This window comes from Salmo salar, chromosome ssa01, assembly GCF_905237065.1.
Source record: "Salmo salar chromosome ssa01, Ssal_v3.1, whole genome shotgun sequence".
Lineage (NCBI taxonomy): Eukaryota > Metazoa > Chordata > Actinopteri > Salmoniformes > Salmonidae > Salmo > Salmo salar.
Window position 1 is genome coordinate 72,352,256 of NC_059442.1, and position 21,251 is coordinate 72,373,506.

The 21,251-nt window shown below is 41.9% G+C and overlaps 1 protein-coding gene, 1 non-coding gene and 1 pseudogene across 2 annotated transcripts; 2 read left to right on the forward strand and 1 right to left on the reverse strand.

Annotated features, from left to right (window-relative positions):
• Positions 1 to 1,324: 1,324 nt before the first annotated feature.
• LOC106608814 (VIP peptides-like) lies at positions 1,325 to 5,390 on the forward strand. Its single transcript, XM_014206978.2, has 6 exons — positions 1,325 to 1,483; positions 2,013 to 2,117; positions 2,941 to 3,045; positions 3,492 to 3,623; positions 3,759 to 3,861; positions 4,347 to 5,390. Coding segments are annotated over exons 1-6 (456 nt in total). The 5' UTR covers positions 1,325 to 1,481; the 3' UTR covers positions 4,356 to 5,390.
• On the forward strand, positions 2,288 to 2,357 carry trnat-ugu (transfer RNA threonine (anticodon UGU)). Its single transcript has one exon. It is a non-coding gene; the product is annotated as a tRNA-Thr (tRNA).
• An 11,996-nt stretch (positions 5,391 to 17,386) lies between the features above and the next one.
• On the reverse strand, positions 17,387 to 20,825 carry LOC106605708 (F-box only protein 5-like; annotated as a pseudogene).
• Between the last annotated feature and the right edge of the window lie 426 nt (positions 20,826 to 21,251).

Genomic DNA, 21,251 nt, shown 5'->3' on the forward strand with positions numbered 1-21,251 from the left:
CATCATAACACCAAAGGTATGGTTTCAGCAACGCAGTAGTTTATGAGGATCTATAACTGGCTCATCCAATGGAACTGGCAAATTCTGCACATTCCAAAACAATAATTCATGTGTTTCCTGTATGACAGGGTCCTTTCCAGACTCTGTTTTAAATCATCACTGTCAATTAAATGAGCATGTTTCCCAGTCCTTTGTCCGTAATCTACTTGATGTTTGGCATGATTACGTTACAATTGTGATTAGGCTTCCAGAGGCTGCTGGTTGAGATAGGGCTACAGCCACCCATTCTTGGATATATGAGATGCATTCAACAATGTCACCCAGTCTTGAAGACATGAGATCCAAACATAGGACCCAACACTGAGAATCAGTACAGCTAAACTAGAGTCCAACGCTGATACTGAATCCAGATGCCGAAGTACAACACTGTGGCTCAAACCTGAAGCATATTAATTCCCTCTGGGATAAACTCTGTTCAATACACTCTCTCCAATCAGAACATCTGTGCACATCTTTACTTAGTTCAACCTAATGAGGTGCTGATGGGATTTGAATGTGATTGGCTCTTGTGTAATGGAAGTGTGCAAAGTTATTCCATGAGAGTATCTGACATCTGTGTCAACTGAGTATTTTATCTGCATTGTGTAAAGGAATGTCAATGTTTAATGTCTTTATATTGGGAGAGACAATGTGGTTAGGAGGAGAGTGTGGTTAGGAGGAGAGAGTGATATAGATTAGAAAGATGATGAGATGGGAGAGGTGGAGAGAGGAGGTAGAAGAGGAGAAAGGGAAGGAGATGTAGGTGATGAAAATGATAAAGACTATTCATGGTTTCAATAATTGTTTTATTCTTCATGGCAATCATGCAGACACTGTACAACCACTCAGAGGGAGTTATAGTCCAAGATATCACAAAATGACATAAACCAATTTCAAGTTATGTACCGGAAATACAATCTGGGGAGATGGAAATAGCCACTGTGTCCACATTGTGTATAACATTATATTTACTTTGCTTACCAAATGTTAAAAGGTATTTTTACTGTTGATGTATCTTAGTGCTTTGTTTCCCCCTATTCATAACTATTAGGCCTATACCATTTCAAATGTGTATAATATAAGATGAGTCAACCCCCATGATATGAAATAAGGAATTATTGTATGAGCAAAACCTAATTTTACCATAAGATTGGTTATGAACATGCCAACAAGCCAATGACGAATGCATCATTCCCAATGGGAATTATATGACGTATCAACCCTGATCAAATCTGATTGCCTTCGTGCTTGATGAAAAGTATTCAGATGTATAAAACGAGGGAAGGGTTGAAGGTATAGTAAGAGACGCTGACCAGCGAAGAAGCAACTGAGGTACTGAACAGTGTTCCGTGACTTCTCTAGGAGATACAAACACAAAGCATTCCAGGACCTTGGACAGCACCCGGTACCCAAGAGGACCAGCAGATCATTTACTGAAGAAAATGTAAGACTTTTTTCAAATTTGTTTTTGATAATTATGATATGTGTTAGATATTATTTTAAGTTAGGCTTCACATCACATTCTATATTCTAAAGTTTTTGTCATTGTATCCATCTTCCAGCAAATTAATAACTGTAAATAGTTATTGATTCCAAATATAAGACTGATTTTTGATTGGCAATAGCATTTGATCACATAAACAAATGTTCATCCAAAGGTTGAAAACAAGTCCTCACCAATTGGATACGTGCGCAACTGCACATTTGTCTTCATTCTCAACGTTTTTGTTTTCTGGTGGCACTGGGTAGCACAATTGGCGAACTTGAATCTTGTGGTTTTCGCATCTGGTTTACTCTTATTCCTTAACAATATACAATAGAAAGTGTTGATAAACTTGTTTTTCTGTGCATAAAGTGGTACCGAATGACGAGGCAATCATTTTAAGATTTCCCTCTCGTTTTCATATTGACCATAAGAATGTAGGCTATCTGAAAGAAACATTATTGAATGAAACCCATATCTCTTTTTACAGGTATAAAGCGATGTTACAAAGGAACGGCTCCCAGCTCCTTTTCCTAATAGCCCTGTGCAGTGTGCTATATTCCCGGACTCAGTGTTTGCCATATGCATCTATGAGGTAGGAATAATACCGCTATTACTCATTTAAAAATTTATTGTTTTTGTGCATGAGGACATAAAGGTTTAAAAGAGCATAGTTACTTTTGCCAAAGAGTTCAACAACTGCAACGATGTACTAACTTTTTCTATTATAGGCTATCGGCCAATAACTTTATGTGTACCAGTACCGTGTGGCTCAGTTGGTAGAGCATGGTGTTTGTAACGCCAGGGTTGTGGGTTCGATTCCCACGGGGGACCAGTATGGAGAAAAAATTAATGAAATGTATGTATTCACTACTGTAAGTCGCTCTGGATAAGAGCGTCTGCTAAATGACTAAAATGTAAAATGTACCAATAGGAAGTTATATCATCATGGACAAATACATTATAGGCTATAGTGTTAACGTGTTTTAACTTATTCTAACTCTGGGTTAATCAATAAACAAGATTGTCAACAATTAATTCGTCGACTATATCCTAGAACAATAGTACTTTCTAACAATAACATTTAAGTCTTGAGAAATGTTATGTAATTGTTTTCCACAGGCTACTTTCATATAAGTGAATATTGATTGTGTTTTCTGGATGATTAAGAACGTAATGAATAATCAGTGGAACGTGGTCATTTCTTCCAATGGAATATTGAATGTCAGGATACAAAAAATGTCTGCCTCGTGACTTAATGTCGTTTTGGTATTGTCTAAGAGTAATCGTCATTGGCCCATATTTGTTTTACCCCAATATTAGCCTATTGAAACGCTCCGCCCATAAATGACTCCTAAACCACCTTTTCAGATATATGCTAGACAGTGTGACTAATAACTGTTTTAATCTGTTGGCAGACCGACGAGACACGCAGACGGTCTCTTTACAAGTGGATACAGCAAACTTCTTGGACAGCTATCGGCGCGGCGGTACCTGGAATCCTTGATTGGAAAGCGAGTCAGGTAGACTGTAGTTTATGCTTTTCCTTCAGATTAGCGTGCAGAGTTTAATGACCCTATTAAACTCGAATTCAAAGTATTTTAACAGTATGATAATATTGAAATCAACATATTTTCAGGAACATTCAGGTTTATTGAAAACATTTAGAGTCAGGAAGCATGACAGAAATATATATTTCATAAAATTGTCTTCCTGTATGCCTATTTCTGTGATTTTAGTCTCATTGAAAAAAATGGATATATCCTTAAAAAAGTTGTATTAGCATATCTGCCTTGAAAATGGTTAATAATCTCATTTGTTGTAATTGTATTAGATTTGTCATCACAATTGTGATTTACTTCTGGTTTAAAAAAAAATATTTATTGGATAAGTTCAGTAAAAGCCAAAACAGGTTAGCAAATGTCTCAAAAATGATGGACTAAAATGTGTTATGGTTAATTTGTCACAGTGATGACATGATGGAGGACCAGGTACCAGTGAAGCGCCACTCAGATGCCATTTTCACAGACAACTACAGTCGCTTCCGCAAACAGATGGCTGTGAAGAAATTCCTGAACTCAGTTCTGACTGGAAAGAGAAGGTGGGAACAAGTACAGAGCACAATAATGGATTGTGTGTTTACCAGTGTGCATGCATGTGTATGTCCGCATGTGCATTTTTGCAGTGTGCCTCCACAGTGTGAGGAAAGTCAAATGTACCCTTCTTGTCTTTTCAGTCAAGAAGACCCTCCCATGCAAGAAGAATCCAGAAGTGAGCCCTCATTTCTTGAGAGCTATGATGACGTCGATGTAGATCACCTTCTCAATAACTTCCAATTGGTAGGTTCAGTCTCTCTCCTCCTCCTCCTCCATTCACTTTCACTCCACTCTCATTTATAAGTTTAGTTGAACGCCATCTCACTTGGGTTGTTACTGTGGTGGTCATTGCTTAGAGAGGGTATGGAACACAGTGTGGTCGCACTGCTACGCATAGAGACAGCAAGACCTGACATCTGTATAGTGGAGTTGTAGTGGACAAACTTAGCTGCATTTACAGTACATTGTACTGCTAAGAACATACTGTATAGCCATAGGGCTACTTTCATTTTACTACAGGAGCACAGCTATTGAAAACGTATGGGCAATAGAGTATGATGTTTCTACTAAATTAATACCCTTATCATGTCTTCTCATACCATGATTTGAAACTCTGTTGCATATACTTGTGATTCTCTCACTATTCTGATCAATAATCAATTCTCTGCACCTTTCTCTTCCTCCCTCTCTCCCTCACCCTTTCCCTCTGCTCCAACTGTCTTTTTCAGCCACTCTGAGGAAGACCCACTGGTGCGATTACCTCAATCAGTCAACCTCATCGATTTGCCATCCAAAACAATATTTAAGTTCTTCAACAATGGACATGTTTCAAAGTCAAGTGTGGTTATCTCTACAGTATAAAGTAAATGTTTACATTGTATACAAGATATACTAAAACTACAAATATTGGTCTGAAGATGTAGGCCACAGTAAATACTATATACGTCCACCTGGGATCAGATAGATTTGCTTTGACCAGGAATGTAAATGGTAGTTCAATAAATGCATTCCTAAAACAAACTTTATACTGGTATAAAGTATAATCCGCTCATACAGTAGAGGACCACATTTAGAGCGACACCGATGCATATAATCATTTCATATCCGTGTGGAACAACGCTATACCTTGTGCATAAATTTACCTAGAGCATTTAGTTATGTTAAACCGTGCATCCAAATAAAAGATGTCCATTTATTTTTCAAAGCTGAGTAATTTTGTAAGTAAATATTGATGTTGATTATTTCTTTTCATGTGAAAAATTATTGCACAAAAGGACAAATTACGCCACAAACTTCTAGTTGCACTCAACATGTGCTTTGATGACCTGCTCACCTGAATGAAGATGGTAAACAAAGACTACTATATTTGTTTTCATGCACATCAACTTCAAACCATTTGAAATGACATGATCAGTTTCATGACAATACAAATGCTAAATTAGCACGTTATTGGCTATCAGATCAAATCATCAAAACATAGAGAAGGACTTGAATGCAACTACCTTCTGTCTCAATTAAGGTTGGCACGGATCTTCATTTTTCATTATTCACTTCAAAGACATGAGACAAAGAATAGCATAGCAGATACACATTTACATTGATTTATTTCAACAGACATAGATAAGTCATAGGCTGTCTTCTAATCATCAAAATTATTAGAGGACTGTGAGAAAGATTGTTTCCACAAAGCGAGAATTATTGTTCCATTTTTGAAACGAATGTAACTTCGAATATATTCAGTGAATAAAATGACATAGGCTATACTTGTGCAATTGTTTTTATGTGTGATTCTTCTTGCCATTATAGAAGGATTCAATTGGCATAATGAATAACAAAGAATAACCTTGGATTTTACATCTACATTTAGCTTTTTGCTAGAGAAATGTATATATATATATACAATTAGGGACCTGAACAGACATGATATTTGTGTACACCTCTAATCTCACCTCTACAAGTATAATCTCAATCACAATGAACATATCCAATTTGCATTATGAAGCATTGACATATAATGCTAGTTATTTAAAAATATATTTTGGTCGTTATTTACAGTTACATAGTAAGCATATTGGTCAAGGTAAAATTGTTTTTGTAATATGCATTGGCCTCAGCATGTATACAGTGTATATATGGTACGGTAGCGTGTCTATCTCACTGTATGTTAACCTGTGTACAATCACTATCGTAATCCGTGCCAGCCTCCAGGGCTATTTTGATAGCCTCCTCGGCCTCCTAATAAGCTAAGTGTAATCATGGGAGTGAAAAGGACTGTAAACAATCCATGTCATTGACTATAATGTATTATAAACTGGGTGGTTCGAGCCCTGAATGCTGATTGGCTGACAGCCATGGTATATCAGACCGTATACCATGAGTTTGACAAAACATTTATTTTTACTGCTCTAATTATGTTTTTAAACATTTTATAATAGCAATAAGGTACCTTGGGGGTTTGTGGTATATGGCCAATATACCACGGCTAAGGGCTGTACCATGCACTCTGCGTTGCGTTGTGCATAAGAACATCCCTTAGCCGTGGTATATTGGCCATATACCACATCCCCTCGTGCCTTATTACTTAATTGTACAATGCTTAGTTCCCTGTATAGTTTCTGGCATGGTATGAGACCTACTATCCTACCTCTTTGAATAGAATGTGCTTTCTTCATCGACAAGTAAAAAAGTGTTCACTGACCCTCTTACATGGTGATGTTAAATTCTTTACTCATATGAACAAAAAACACAATCACATTTACTACATTATTTTGGGATGAATACTCACTATGTTGGAATCATCGAAGCCAGTGTGAAAACATGCCACAAAAGTCATGACTCAGTGTGTTTACAAGTGTCGAAATGGCACAGGATATTTGACTCATAAATGTCATAAGCAATACGCTGGGAGGGGGGAGGGGGGTCCATATTAAATGACATTATTAGCAGGGACTTATGTGGGATCTAAAATGAGAAAATACATTCAAATCACTGTCAAGTTGCATTTATGTCAAAGCTTTTAATTACCAGGAAACAACAATTCCAACAGTATGTACAGGGATCCACATATTTTGTAGATATGGAAAACAATCACATGATGATTCCTTTGACCAACACATTATCAAAACGATCCTCTCACCACGTTGCTGTGGTAACCATACACCTGTTTCAAGCACAATTTGACAATACCTATCTTTTGTGATTATTAAATGTCATAAATCAAATACAGCAGTGCTGTGCACTGGTTGGTTTTGTTTTCCATCATCTTTCAGTATCACCAACAACCATGTCCTCTGAATGCAGGGCAAACAAAAACACTTTACACTGATAAAGTTTCTTCTGGGCTCCATGCATCTCAATTTGTCACATCATATTCCCATCGTTATGGCGCTTGGGGTGTAAGCAAAACTCCATGGCGGTAACTAAGGACAGCAAACAAAGACACAAACATTTCCAGTTGAATAGGGTGTTCAACCTTAGGGCCCTATTCAATCAATCCCCAATAAGTAAAATAATGTGTGTGTGTGTGTGTGTGTGTGCGTGCGTGCGTGCGTGTCTGCACCAGAGGAGGCTGGTGAGGGAAGGACGGGTCATAATAATGAATGGAGTGGAGTAAATTGAACGGTATCAAACACATGGAAACCAGGTGTTTTATGTGTTTGAGATCATTTCATTTTTTCCGTTCCAGCCATTACTATAAACCCCATCCTCCCCATTTAAAGTGTCACCAGCCACCACTGGCCTGTGCATATGTGTGTTTTTGTGTCCACTCCCCAGTGTAAAGCGAATGATATGTCATTATTCTCTGCCTTGTGGAGAGGCCAGACTCATTAACTCTCATTACTGTTGATCTTAATGGCCCCTGCAGGCCCCCTGGGTGTAAAAATAGAGAGGCTCAAGCACGGTCAGGTCCAGCATTTTTACTCTGAGCTCTAACTGACCGCTCTCACTGGCTCCAGGCAGTAATTGGAACACTACCACTAAAGCGACCCATCCTTACAGATATGGACAAATGGACAGTGTGTGTGTATGCCCCTGCGTCTACAGTATGTACCTATGTCTTTCCACCCAGCCCTCCAACCACACTTCTTTCTCAATGTGGGAAAACAAATATTCAGTCGCAATGTGACTGGCATCCTGATAAGTGTACCCTTCTAATGCTCTCAACATATCTTGGTAATTACTTAGCTGAGTGTTGGGCCACTCTTCCTAGACCAGTTTTACACTCTAATGATACGGTCAGTGTGTGGTGATTCAGTCTTGACTCAGGGGATCAGAGTGTTTGGGAAAGGAGGGGGGGTTGCTAATTTCAAGGGGGATAGTACTTCTTCCTGGCCACCCCACTTCCTGTTTCTTGCCTAGTGGTGTTGCCACATAATGTTTGTGACAGCGTGTAATAGGATTGACCTTTGGCTGTGTGACATATGGCCGGGCGACAGGTGCCAGTCACTCCTTATCAGTGTCACATCGTCCAAAGCTCCATCATACACCAACCCGCGGGTTGTGTCTGTACATGCGCATCAACCACTGTGTGTGATTAATGATGTGTGCGTTTCACCATCACATTCTGAGACATATGAGGTTGAGAGAGAAGCAGAGAATAGAGAAAGGTAACTAAATGGTTGCCTAAATGAGAGGCGTTGTACAAAACAAATTCATCAGCAATTGGATCATCTCTAAACAGAGTATGAAAGCACAGAGTTTGATGAAAGCCAATGACGTGATCACAGCGTTTCTAAACCCAAAGGAGCAACACCGCAAGACCTCCGGGAATGCTGCGAAACAGACCAGTCTGGGGTTTGGGAAGTCAATGAGAGAGTGAAAGGTTCTTCCTTAGTTGTTAATTTTCTCAAAATCTGAAGGCGCAACCTAGATTCGAGACAACGTCTTGAGTAGCTGAACATGTTATTACTCCAACCTCGTGAAAGTGACAAACTGACACGTTTGTCAGGAGTGGCTTTCGGCATGAGATGAACGTTAGACCCGATGACGTGATTCTACAGCATGATTTTAGCTATCCAACGCCATGACATCGCCTACAAGTGTGATAAGAGATTTCCTCTCGTCATACTGTACTGTCTTGTTCTTCTGCGTTGGGGTTTTATGGCGGTGTGCAAACCAGTATTAGGTTTATTACCGCCACCTACCGGGCTGGAGTGTGATGAGACTATGGAGGTTTTCTAGATTCTGCACTAGTCTACATGACCGGAGAAAGGAAATTACTGCTAAATGGATTACAGTTTGTTCTGGCCGAGTTATTAGTAAATTGGCGAGGGTGAAACTTATTCCCAGGGATGTGATTGTTCTTCTGAGTGTTTGCCTGTGATGTTCATAAGTTTGACAATGAAGGAGGAAGTGATCTGTAGTTTCTGCTGCTGTTTTCCTATCTTTAGAGAGAGATTGAGGCGATTGTGTTCTATTCACAGACGGGTGATTATGGTTTCTGCTCATCTTAATCTTTGTGGTTATTGCTGATTGAAACCAGTGGGTGGATGGAGTGTAGATGTCTTCCTTTTCCCCCTTCTGTCCATTCCTTTTGCCATTTGTCTGTGATTTTAATTTTAATAAGTGACTTTATTTCAGATTTTGACATTGGAACTATGATGTTGATGTTGTGGTGTAGTGCTCCTTATGCCGCTTCATCTGCCATGTCATTCCCAGGCACCCCCACTTGAGTCGGGACCTAAAGAAAGTTCTTATGGCTTGGTGTTGTATCCTGAGAAGTGCCTGTAAGCTGTCGAATATTAGGTCTGGCCTGCTGCTGGGTACCGTCTTTTATTTGTTTTTAAATGTATTTTACCCCCCTTTTCAATCTTGTCTTATCGCTGCAACTCCACAACAGGCTCGGGGGGCAAAGGTCAAGTCATGCGTCCTCCAAAAAATGAACTGCCAAACTGCGCTTCTTAACACCTGCCCGCTTAACCCGGAAGCCAACCACACCAATGTGTCAGAGGAAACACCATTCAACCTACCCCCAAAGTCAGCCTGCAGGTGCACCGGCCCGCCACAAGGAGTCGCTAGAGTGCGATGGGCCAAGTAAAGCCCCCCAGGCCAAACCCTCCCCTAACCCAGATGATGCTGGGCCAATTCTGCACCGCCCAATGGGACTCCCGATCACAGCCGGTTGTGACACAGCCTGGGATCGAACCCGGGTCTGTAGTGACGCCTTAGACAGCTGCACCACTCGGGAGGCCCTTCGCGGGTACTGTATTTAATGTGATTCATGATTTGTTTAGGCCGGCTCTGGCACAACCCATCGGTTTCTGTGACCAATCAGAAGGGTCAGGTTGTGTTCACTACAAGACGTTGGGGAGGAAAGGAAATTCAGAAACACTAATGGCCGTGGCGTTTGGCTGGAGAAATATGGATGGGTTGTCAGGCTAGCGAAATTACCCAAACAGCCAGCATTACCCCAATGTTGTAGTAGAGTGGAAGATCTGTCGATCACAATGCCCCCTCAGCCACACTACAGAGGAACATGTTTAGAATTCCTCTGGCTCATGAAACCGTCCTTCAGGCTAATTGTATAGACTGTTGTCTCTGGGCGCTGGGTTCCAGACTGTCAAACTGCTCTATAGGGCCATGGCAAACATGAAGGTCAGGACACACACATCACACACTACATGGCCAAACGTATGTGGAAACATGCTCGTCAAACATCTCATTCCAAAATCATGGGCATTCATTTTTTATTTTTTTTCACCTTTATTTAACCAGGTAGGCTAGTTGAGAACAAGTTCTCATTTACAACTGCGACCTGGTCAAGATAGAGCAAAGCAGTTCAACACATATAACAACACAGAGTTACACATGGAATAAGCAAACATACAGTCAATAATACAGTAGAAAAAAAGTAAATATACAGTGTGTGCAAATGAGGTAAGATAAGGGAGGTAAGGCAATAAAATAGGCCATAGTGGCGAGGTAATTACGATATAGCAATTAAACACTGGAGCCAGTGGGTTTGGCGACGAGTATGAAGCGAGGGCCAGCCAACGAGAGTGTACAGGTCTCAGTGGTGGGTAGTATAAGGGGCTTTGGTGACAAAACGGGTGGCACTGTGATAGACTGCATCCAATTTGTTGAGTAGAGTGTTGGAGGCTATTTTGTAAATGACATCACAGTCGAGGATCGGTAGGATGGTCAGTTTTAAGAGGGTATGTTTGGCAGAATGAGTGAAGGATGCTTTGCTGCGAAATAGGAAGCCGATTCTAGATTTAATTTTGGATTGGAGATGCTTAATGTGGGTCTGGAAGGAGAGTTTACAGTCTAACCAGACACCTAGATATTTGTAGTTGTCCACATATTCTAGGTCAGAACCGTCCAGAGTAGGGATAGTGGGCGGGCGGGCAGGTGCGGGCAGCGATCGGTTGAAGAGCATGCATTTAGTTTTACTTGCATTTAAGAGCACGGATGGAGAGTTGTATGGCATTGAAGCTCGTCTGGAGGTTAGTTAGCACAGTGTCCAAAGAAGGGCCAGAAGTTTACAGAATGGTGTCGTCTGCGTAGAGGTGGATCAGAGAATCACCAGCAGCAAGAGCGACATCATTGATATATACAGAGAAGAGAGTCGGCCTGAGAATTGAACCCTGTGGCACCCCCATAGAGACTGCCAGAGGTCCGGACAACAGGCCTTCTGATTTGACACACTGAGCTCTATCAGAGAAGTAGTTGGTGAACCAGGCGAGGCAGTCATTTGGGAAACCAAGGCTGTTGAGTCTGCCGATAAGAATGTGGTGATTGACATCCTTGGCCAGGTCGAAATCCTTGGCCAGGTCAATGAATACGGCTGCACGGTATTGTCTCTTATCGATGGCAGTTATGATATTGTTTAGGACCTTGAGCGTGGCTGAGGTGCATCCATGACCAGCTCGGAAGCCAGATTGCATAGCGGAGAAGGTACGGTGGGATTCTAAATGGTCGGTGATCTGTTTGTTAACTTAGCTTTCGAAGACCTTAGAAAGGCAGGGTAGGATAGATATAGGTCTGTAGCAGTTTGGGTCTAGAATGTCTCCCCCTTTGAAGAGGGGGATGACCGCGGCAGCTTTCCAATCTTTAGGGATCTCAGACGATACGAAAGAGAGGTTGAACAGGCTAGTAATAGGGGTTGCAACAATTTCGGCAGATAATTTTAGAAGGAGAGGGTCCAGATTGTCTAGCCCCGCTGATTTGTAAGGGGTCCAGATTTTGCAGCTCTTTCAGAACATCAACTTTCTGGATTTGGGTGAAGGAGAAATGGGGGAGGCTTGGGCGAGTTGATGTGGGGGGTGCAGGGCAGTTGACCGGGGTAGCGGTAGCCAGATGGAAAGCATGGCCAGCCGTAGAAAAATGCTTATTGAAATTCTCTATTATCGTGGATTTATTTGTGGTAACAGTGTTTCCTAGCCTCAGTGCAGTGGGCAGCTGGGAGGAGGTGCTATTATTTCTCCATGGACTTTACAGTGTCCCAGAACTTTTTTGAGTTTGTGCTACAGGATGCAAGTTTCTGTTTGAAAATGCTAGCCTTAGCTTACCTAACTGCTTGTGTATATTGGTTCCTAACTTCCCTGAAAAGTTGCATATCACGGGGGCTATTTGATGCTAATGCAGTACGCCACAGGATGTTTTTGTGCTGGTCAAGGGCAGTCAGGTCTGGAGTGAACCAAGGGCTATATCTGTTCATGGTTCTACATTTTTTGAATGGGGCACGCTTATTTAAGATGGTGAGGAAGGCACTTTTAAAGAATAACCAGGCATCCTCTACTGACGGGATGAGGTCAATATCCTTCCAGGATACCCGGGCCAGGTCGATTAGAAAGGTCTGCTCGCTGAAGTGTTTTAGGGAGCGTTTCACAGTGATGAGGGGTGGTCGTTTGACCGCAGACCCATTACGGATGCAGGCAACGAGGCAGTGATCGCTGAGATCTTGGTTGAAGACAGCAGAGGTGTATTTGGAGGGCAAGTTGGTTAGGATGATATCTATGGGGGTGCCCATGTTTATGGATTTGGGGTTGTACCTGGTAGGTTCCTTGATAATTTGTGTGAGATTGAGGGCATCAAGCTTAGATTGTAGGATGGCTGGGGTGTTAAGCATGTCCCAGTTTAGGTCACCTAGCAGCACGAACTCTGAAGATAGATGGGGGGAAATCAATTCACATATTGTGTCCAGGGCACAGCTGAGGGCAGAGGGTGGTCTATAGCAAACGGCAACGGTGAGAGACTTGTTTCTGGCAAGGTGGATTTTTAGAAGTAGAAGCTCGAATTGTTTGGATACAGACCTGGATAGTATGACAGAACTTTGCAGGCTATCTCTGCAGTAGATTGCCACTCCGCCCCCTTTGGCAGTTCTATCTTGTCGGAAAATGTTATAGTTAGGGATGGAAATTTCAGGGTTTTTGGTGGTCTTCCTAAACCAGGATTCAGACACAGCTAGGACATCTGGGTTGGCAGAGTGTGCTAAGGCAGTGAATAAAACACACTTAGGGAGTTGTTAACATGCATGAAACCAGGGCTTTTAAGGTTACAGAAGTCAACAAATGAGAGCACCTGGGGAGTGGGAGTGGAGCTAGGCACTGCTGGGCCTGGATTAACCTCTACATCGCTAGAGGAACAGAGAAGGAGTAGGATAAGTGTACGACTAAAGGCTATAAGAACTGGTCGTCTAGTATGTTCAGAACAGAGAGTAAAAGGGGCAGGTTTCTGGACGTGTTATAATAGATTCAAGGTATAATGTACAGACAAAGGTATGGTAGGATGTGAATACAGTGGAGGTTAACCTAGGCATAGAGTAACGATGAGAGAGATATTGTCTCTAGAAACATCATTTAAACCAGGTTATGTCACCGCATGTGTGGGAGGTGGAACTGAAGGGTTAGCTAAGGCATATATAGCAGGGCTGAAGGCCCTACAGTGAAATAAGACAATAATCACTAACCAGAACAGCAATGGACAAGGCATATTGAAATTAGGGAGAGGCATGTGTAGCCAAGTGATCATAGGGGTCCAGTGAGTAGTTAAGCTGGCTGGAGACACGGCGATTCAGACAGCTCGCGGGCCGGGGCTAGCAAGCTAGCAGAAGGGCCTTAGAGGTACGTCGCGATGGAAGAAGTCTGTTGTAGCCTCCTCGTGCAGAGCCTCCTCGTGCGGTTCCGTTGGCAGACCAGCCGTGATGGATTAGTAGGGTTCTGTGTAGTAAAGGTGCCCATTTGGAGTTGGTCCCCCCTTTGCTGCTATAACAACACTCTTCTGGGAAGGCTTTCCACTCGATGTTTGAATATTGCTGCAGGGACTTATTCCATTCAGCCACAAGAGCCTTAGTGAGGTTGGGCACTGATGTTGGGCGATTAGGCCTGGCTCGCAGTTGGCGTTCCAATTCATCCCAAAGGTGTTCAATGGGGTTGAGGTCAGGGCTCTGTGCAGGCCAGTCAAGTTCTTCCGCACCGATCTCGACAAACCATTTCTGTATGGACCTCGTGCACAAGGGCATTGTCATGCTGAAACAGGAAAGGGCCTTCTCCAAAATGTTGCGACAAATTTGGAACCACAGAATCGTTTAAAATGTAATTGTATGCTGTAGTGTTAAGATTTCCCTTCATTGGGAATAACCATTAAAACCAAACCATTAAAAACACCCAAACCATTATTCCTCCTCCACCAAACTTTACAGTTGGCACTATGCATTGGGGCAGGTAGCATTCTTCTGGTATCCACCAAACCCAGATTCGTCCGACTGCCAGATGGTGAAGTGTGATTTATCACTCCAGAGAACGCGTTTCCACTGCTTCAGAGTCCAATGGTGGCGAGCTTTACACCATTCCAGGTGACGCTTGGCATTGCGCATGATGATCTTAGGCTTGTGTGCGGCTGCTCGGCCATGGAAACCCATTTCATTAAGCTCCTGACGAACAGTTCTTGTGCTGACGTTGCTTTCAGAGGCAGTTTGGGAACTCATTAGTGAGTGTTGCAAACGAGGACAGATGATTTTTACGCGCTACGCACTTCAGCACTTGGCAGTCCCGTTCTGTGTGCTTGTGTGGCCTACCACTTCACGGCTGAGCCATTTGTGCTCCTAGACATTTCCACTTCACAATAACAGCACTTCCAGTTGACCGGGGCAGCTCTAACAGGGCAGACATTTTACGAACTGACTTGTTGGAAAGGTGGCATCCTATGTCACTGAGCTCTTCAGTAAGGCCATTCTACTGTCAATGTTTGTCTGTGGAGATTGCATGGCGGTGTGCTCGATTGTATACACCTGTCAGCAACGGGTGTGGCTGAAATAGCCAAATCCACTAATTTGAAGGGGTCTCCACATACTTGTGTGTACTGTAGATAGTGTATCTACCTATGCATCTTTGTGGAAACAGGGAAAGTATTGCTGGTACATAAGACTCTCGCTGCAGATGTTGACAAACACAATCATGGAAATTGTTTGTTTTGTCATGGCAGAAAAAAGGTTAATATCAGAAAATTGTCCGAATCAGATCAGTGAAAGTAAGTTACTGTAGTAACTAGTTACAAGCCTTGTATGACTCATACACAATTCCACTGTTGACGTAAACAGGGATGGTAAACGATAGGTAAACACCTGATTGTGTGAAAGTCTAATTACTTCAATTATGAGCTTTCATTTGGAGAAGTGTCCCAGTGTCGCTGGAGTTCAATAAATCAGAGTAATGAATGACCCATGTGTTGCTCTGTCCTGGAAAGGGCAGCTAAGAGATCAATTATCTGGGGTGCTGAGAGCAAAAAGGCCATCTGATACATATGCACAGTAAAATGCAGTGTCCTGAAAGATGGAGATGGCATTTGGGGCATCCGTTAAACATTTAATTCAATTTGCATGGCTTTACTCACTTTAGGAAACTATCTAGATTCCAATAAGAATGCATCTGTGTATGTGAGAAAGAATAAACAATCCAATTTGACAGAAAATCCCAATCAACAGCCATGTTTGACTCATAGCAAACAGATAGTGGTAACCTTGGACATCTTATTTTCTTGTTTGTATACTCTACATATATGATTTTTTTTCTCCTTTGCCCATACACTCCAATCAATTAGTGGAAGAAATAAACAGGGGGCGGTTGAGAGGTGGGAGTGCTACATTTAGTTCCACCACTGTAGGCGTTGCCCAGAGTAGGAGGGGGAAGTCACAAAAATGGCTACTTGTCACCACGGCTGGCAGGACATTTAGGGACAGTGATAGAACAGTCAACTGGACATTGACATTTTGTGTAGCAGGCAGCTAAAGAGTGTAGCCCCAGGATAGAGGTGCACAGAGGGAGCTGACACAACTGTGGCCAGACACTGATGGAAGGGGCAGACGCACACTGAGGGGGAGGCTAATTGGAAAAAACAGAGGTATTGGGTCTGCAGGAGAAAAACAATGGCAACCCTTTTAAATGACAGCAAAATGCTTTTAATGAACAGAAAGCATGTTTCATGTGGTCACATATTGTATTCGGCATCACTAATCGCCATTAAAAAAATATGTAGATTGGCATCACTAATCACTATTGAAAGATATGTAGGCTTACCACCCAAATTTGAGCCAACCCTCTAAAATGTACCCAGAAAACAACCTCTCTTCATGACATATTTCTTGTCCCTTCTCATTTCCCAGGAATATTCTGTGCACTGATTATTTCAACCAGGAAATGGGGCCTATGAAATCAATTTCACAGTCAGACTGGGGAGAAACTGTATTACCCAGACATTTTAATTGAACATGTTACATGTCCCGAGTGGCGCAGCAGTCTAAGGCACTGCATCTCAGTGCAAGAGGCATCACTAGAGTACCTGGTTTGAATCCAGCTGTGATTGGGAGTCCCATAGGGAGGGTGCACAATTGGCCCAGTGTCGTCCAGGTTTGGCCGGGGTAGGCCATCATTGTAAGAATTTGATCTTAACTGACTTGACTAGTTAAATAATGGTTAAATAAAAATCACAATTATGAATTGAAATGCCCCCAATGGGTAGGTGGGTGCTACACTTTAGGTGGTGGATCTGTTCCAGCCTACTTAGAGGACTAGCCTTGAACAGAAACAGAGGTGCCTGATGAAGAGCTCTGGGCCTGCCTATCGGACTGTTTCTCCCTCCCTGGCTGTACCATCAACGCTACTCCTTCACTGAACTGAATCATCCAGCTGTAGAAGACCTTACTTTTCAGATAAGCTTACACATCGAATGTAATTTTTTTTATTGGAAATTACTGGTATTATAACCTGGAATCATTAAATCACCATTATGTGTATGTAAATATTGGCTGTTTTCAGCTATGTAGTCTTCTAAATTCCTTAAGCTTTCCAGATAGTGAGCCATGAGGTTTTTAGAGCTACATTATGGCACCATCTAATGGATGAATGGCTTAGTTTCACTAGTTGTTTTAGCTTTCCAAGCAAGTCGCAAACAAGCTACGACAGTGATGTCATTTTCCAGGAAGTAGCTTTCCAACTTTTGTCGGCTTTTTGAAGTCTTCAACAGACAAATACACAGCACAATGGTCTTCAGCGCAATAACTTAAAGTATCTGGCAGAAGTAAACTAATACACAAATATATTATATACATTCTTTTTTTCTTTTTTAAAACGGCTACATTTTCACAAATTAAGATATTGTCAAGTCCCATGAAAAAAATATATCTGGGAACGGACCCTGGAAGTATGACGTAACTTTCATACCCTTATTGGCATTGTAACGTGTTCTGCTTGTTAAATTCTGAAAGAAAGTTGGTGCATGCTGCGTGGTTTCTGGTAGTGTGTGGCTTGAAAAATTGGAGAAAAACAAAAGATCAGTTCTTCGAAATCCCAAGAGACATTTATTTAAACAATATAAATATTTACATAGCTCACATTTAAAATACTTACAAATATCCAACGAGGACAAGGACATTTCATTAAGAAAAATAAAAGTCCAGGAAAGATTCCCCTGCATCCAGTGGGATGTTCTTTTTTTGGGCTTCCAGTATGATTGTCGCTTTCCGACGACATTGTCAGACAACTGGAATCACTTGATTGACCCAGAATACAGTGTACTCTAATGCAGAGTATTCCAATAGCCGAGATACCTTTGGTCTTCGGCGGAGGCGGCAGAAAGGGCTATGAATAAAACAAATATTCCATAGAAATTTTAATTTTAAAAGGTGAGCGATTGGGTCTTATCCCAGGCTGCGTTCATCTCACAGGCGCCTGACGTTCCTCTTGCTGCGAGCGCTGCCAATGAGGATGGGGGTGGCTGTGGAGTTGCTAGGCCGCCATGTCAGCCGGGTGCAGCAGGCTGAGGAGCCGTGGAAGGGGCCCTGGCACTGGGTGCAGAAGTCAAAGGCACAACTAAAGCGGGTACAGGTGGCCCTCATTGCGTCTGCGTTGTGCTTGGCTGGAGAGCCGCAGCGCTTACAGGGCTTCAGCGACTCGTGCTGCTTCAGCGAACTGGCAGCCTAGAGAACACAACCAAACAATGTATAAGGCTACAGAGTATAACTCACAATATGTATCATTGGTAACATGAACATAATGTCATTACTTTTTTGGAACTGATTGGAAGGTGACCAACCCAATAAGTACACACACACACACACACTGAGCACCATCATGTCCTCTGAACCGTCACATGCAAAGTGAATAGAGGAACCCTCACCTCGTGGTATTCTCTGAAGCGAGATTGCTGGGAGCAGTATGGCGCCTGCGTGCATGCTCTCTGGGAGAGCATCCTCTTGGTAGACCTCTGGATAGGGGTTGAAGCTACTCTCTGCATACAGGACATTACAACCCTGGACAGGGTGGTGTCTCGCGTCAAAGAACCCACATTCTCCAGTCCTACAGGGATTCTTGAGTCCTATAACAAAAAAAGGACATTGCTATTTAGCATACAATACTCTTGCAGTGGATTACACTATGGTTAGGCAATTAAGATTGAAGTACTGCAAAGGGCCTCTAAATAAATGTAAATATCGAACATATCAGCAAATTTGGGAGCCTCTGCAAGCTTAAACTAAACCGTCAATGTGAACTTACATTACATTTACATTTAAGTCATTTAGCAGACGCTCTTATCCAGAGCGACTTACAAATTGGTGCATTCACCTTATGATATCCAGTGGAACAACCACTTTACAATAGTGCATCTAAATCTTTTAAGGGGGGGGGGTTTAGAAGGATTACTTTATCCTATCCTAGGTATTCCTTAGAGGTGGGGTTTCAGGTGTCTCCGGAAGGTGGTGATTGACTCCGCTGTCCTTGCGTCGTGAGGGAGCTTGTTCCACCATTGGGGTGCCAGCGCAGCGAACAGTTTTGACTGGGCTGAGAATTGAAACCATTGATACCTGATATACATGACTAAAGGAAATCCATTTAAAATGTTAGCACTTACCTGTAGTCTCTGTTCAGCCTGGTCGCATTTACGTAGTGCAGACTTGTCTTGGCAGATTATTTTTCTCTAGCTCTTGCTCACTTTTCTACAGCTGTGAAGAAAACAAGAAAAACAACCATGAATATATGATAAGAGTACAAAACAATTTTCATGTTGAAAAACCTCTACAAAATCATAAGAGCAGTAAAGGTCAAATGTTTACCGTATCAAGTCAACATCAAGAAGACGCAGGATCCTGGTAAGGATGTGCTTCATGTCCCTCTCCAGCAGCGCTTTTAAAACATCCATACACTCAAGGCCCATGTTCCCACCAATAACCCTTTCAAGGCCAGAGTCCTCTGCTAGCCAGCTAATGACAGTCCAGTCATAGCTCTGGGTCCTCTTGAAGCCATTGGTGAGTTCTTGGCATATGGCATGTTGAAACTTCAGTATGGGGAGTTGAGGCAGAGTGCTTAGCCTTGTGATAATCAGCAACTGGGGTACATGGGGAGAATATCTCCAGTCCTAGAGACTCCCCTTGTTCCTTAACATCATAAAAGTCCTCCATCTGGCTGTTCTGTAAAGACAGGTAACCGCTGTCCTCGAATGCTTCACAGCCTAGGTTCACCTCGTCAAGGATACAGTCATATTGGTTGTTCTCCTTATTGTCAACACATTTCACATCATTGTTGAGTTGTTTGACTACTACATGGATGCATCCCATGAGTGGAGAGGTTGAGGCCTGACTCCTTGTAGGCGACATGTTTCTTCATGTTGCATGGAAACCGGAGTTAGTTGTTGGACTGACACTTCATTTTTCATAGACTCCCTGAGCCAGAAGATAAGATACAGTGCATTAGCCAGTTCCATCTCACAATCAAAACGCGCCAAACTGGCTAGCTATAGTACATAAGTTGTGTTTCAAACCAGAGTGGATCGCCCCACTCAGTTACTCGAGTTAATAATGTTATGTTTTAGAATTTAGTTAACGTTAAACCAATATAACACACACACGTAGTTATCAAAAAGTTGCTAACTAGCTGCAATATCTCCATAGTGCGCCTTCCTTGTTCCCCCCAAAATGTACTTTGTAGCATGGCTAGGTAGCCAACTAATTTGGCATTAAGGTCTTTGATATCACAATAGCTAACTAACGTTACATGCATAGTAATTTAGTACAAAATAAGCATTTAACGTACCATAACGTATTAAGTTATTTTAATAGTTATAACTTCAGTCGTTTCCACCATCACGTTAGCTATATTCATAGGATAGCCATTGGCAATGCTAAAATGTCTAATTTTGAGCAGCTAACTTAAGTGGATTTAAAACAAAAATCTATAACGACATTGAAAATATACATTTAGTTAGCCAACTATTGCAAAGTGTACAACTACCTAGTTAAGTTACCGACACAGTTAACTAACTACAGTGACATACCTAGGCCAGGTATGGCTAACTACCGCTAGTTAGTCAAGTAGCTAACTAGCTATGTAGTCAAGTTGGTAAGCGAGTAGCGTTAGCTAGCTAACAATTGTAACAAAACTAGGGTCATCATGGCTAGAAGGATGTGCTTTCTCAAATTAATGTCAAAAGTTTTGCGTAACTAGCCTGAATCAAATGAAGTGAGATAGCTATTAGCCTAGCAAACAATATAACAACACGCTTTCTGATTGAGGTAAGAAAAATATTGCATACCTTTAAGGTAACTTCACCTATTTCTGGTCTGCCACACACATTAGCAGCTAGACTGGGTTCGGCAACTTTCTTGATACTCGAATGAGGAAAATATGGAAAAGGCGCCAGTTCGCTGCACCTTTGAAATCCGTATCCAAAATGTCACAAACCAATGAGGGAAGTTACCTTTAAACCGGGGAACCAATGGGAGAACAGAAAAGCGCAAACTAACGTCTAACGTCAGAGCTGAAACCGCATCAGGCCCACTACATTTCTGTACCAGTTATCTTTCTTTGCAAATACAATAGAAATACACCGATGTAGAGGTGATTCGTTCAAATATTGGGGCAATGTTTTTTCTTTTTTGTTAGAAATACACTATCGGTCAAAGGTTTTAGAACACCTACTCATGCTACATTGTAGAATAACAGTGAAGACATCAAAACAATTGAAAAACACATATGGAATCATGAAGTAACCAAAAAAGTATACAGAAGATATCCCTATTTGGTAAAAGACCAAGTCCAAGAACAGCTCAAATTAACAAAGATGAACGACAGTCCATCATTACTTTAAGACATGAAGGTCAGTCAATCTGGAAAATTTCAGGAACTTTTAAAGTTTCTTCAAGT

Bases quoted from the DNA above. Each gene is read 5' to 3' on its own strand.
- LOC106608814 (XM_014206978.2), top strand. The intron at 2,118-2,940 runs GTAGGAATAATA...ATCTGTTGGCAG, and splicing joins TTGCCATATGCATCTATGAG to ACCGACGAGACACGCAGACG. The intron at 3,046-3,491 runs GTAGACTGTAGT...AATTTGTCACAG, and splicing joins TTGATTGGAAAGCGAGTCAG to TGATGACATGATGGAGGACC.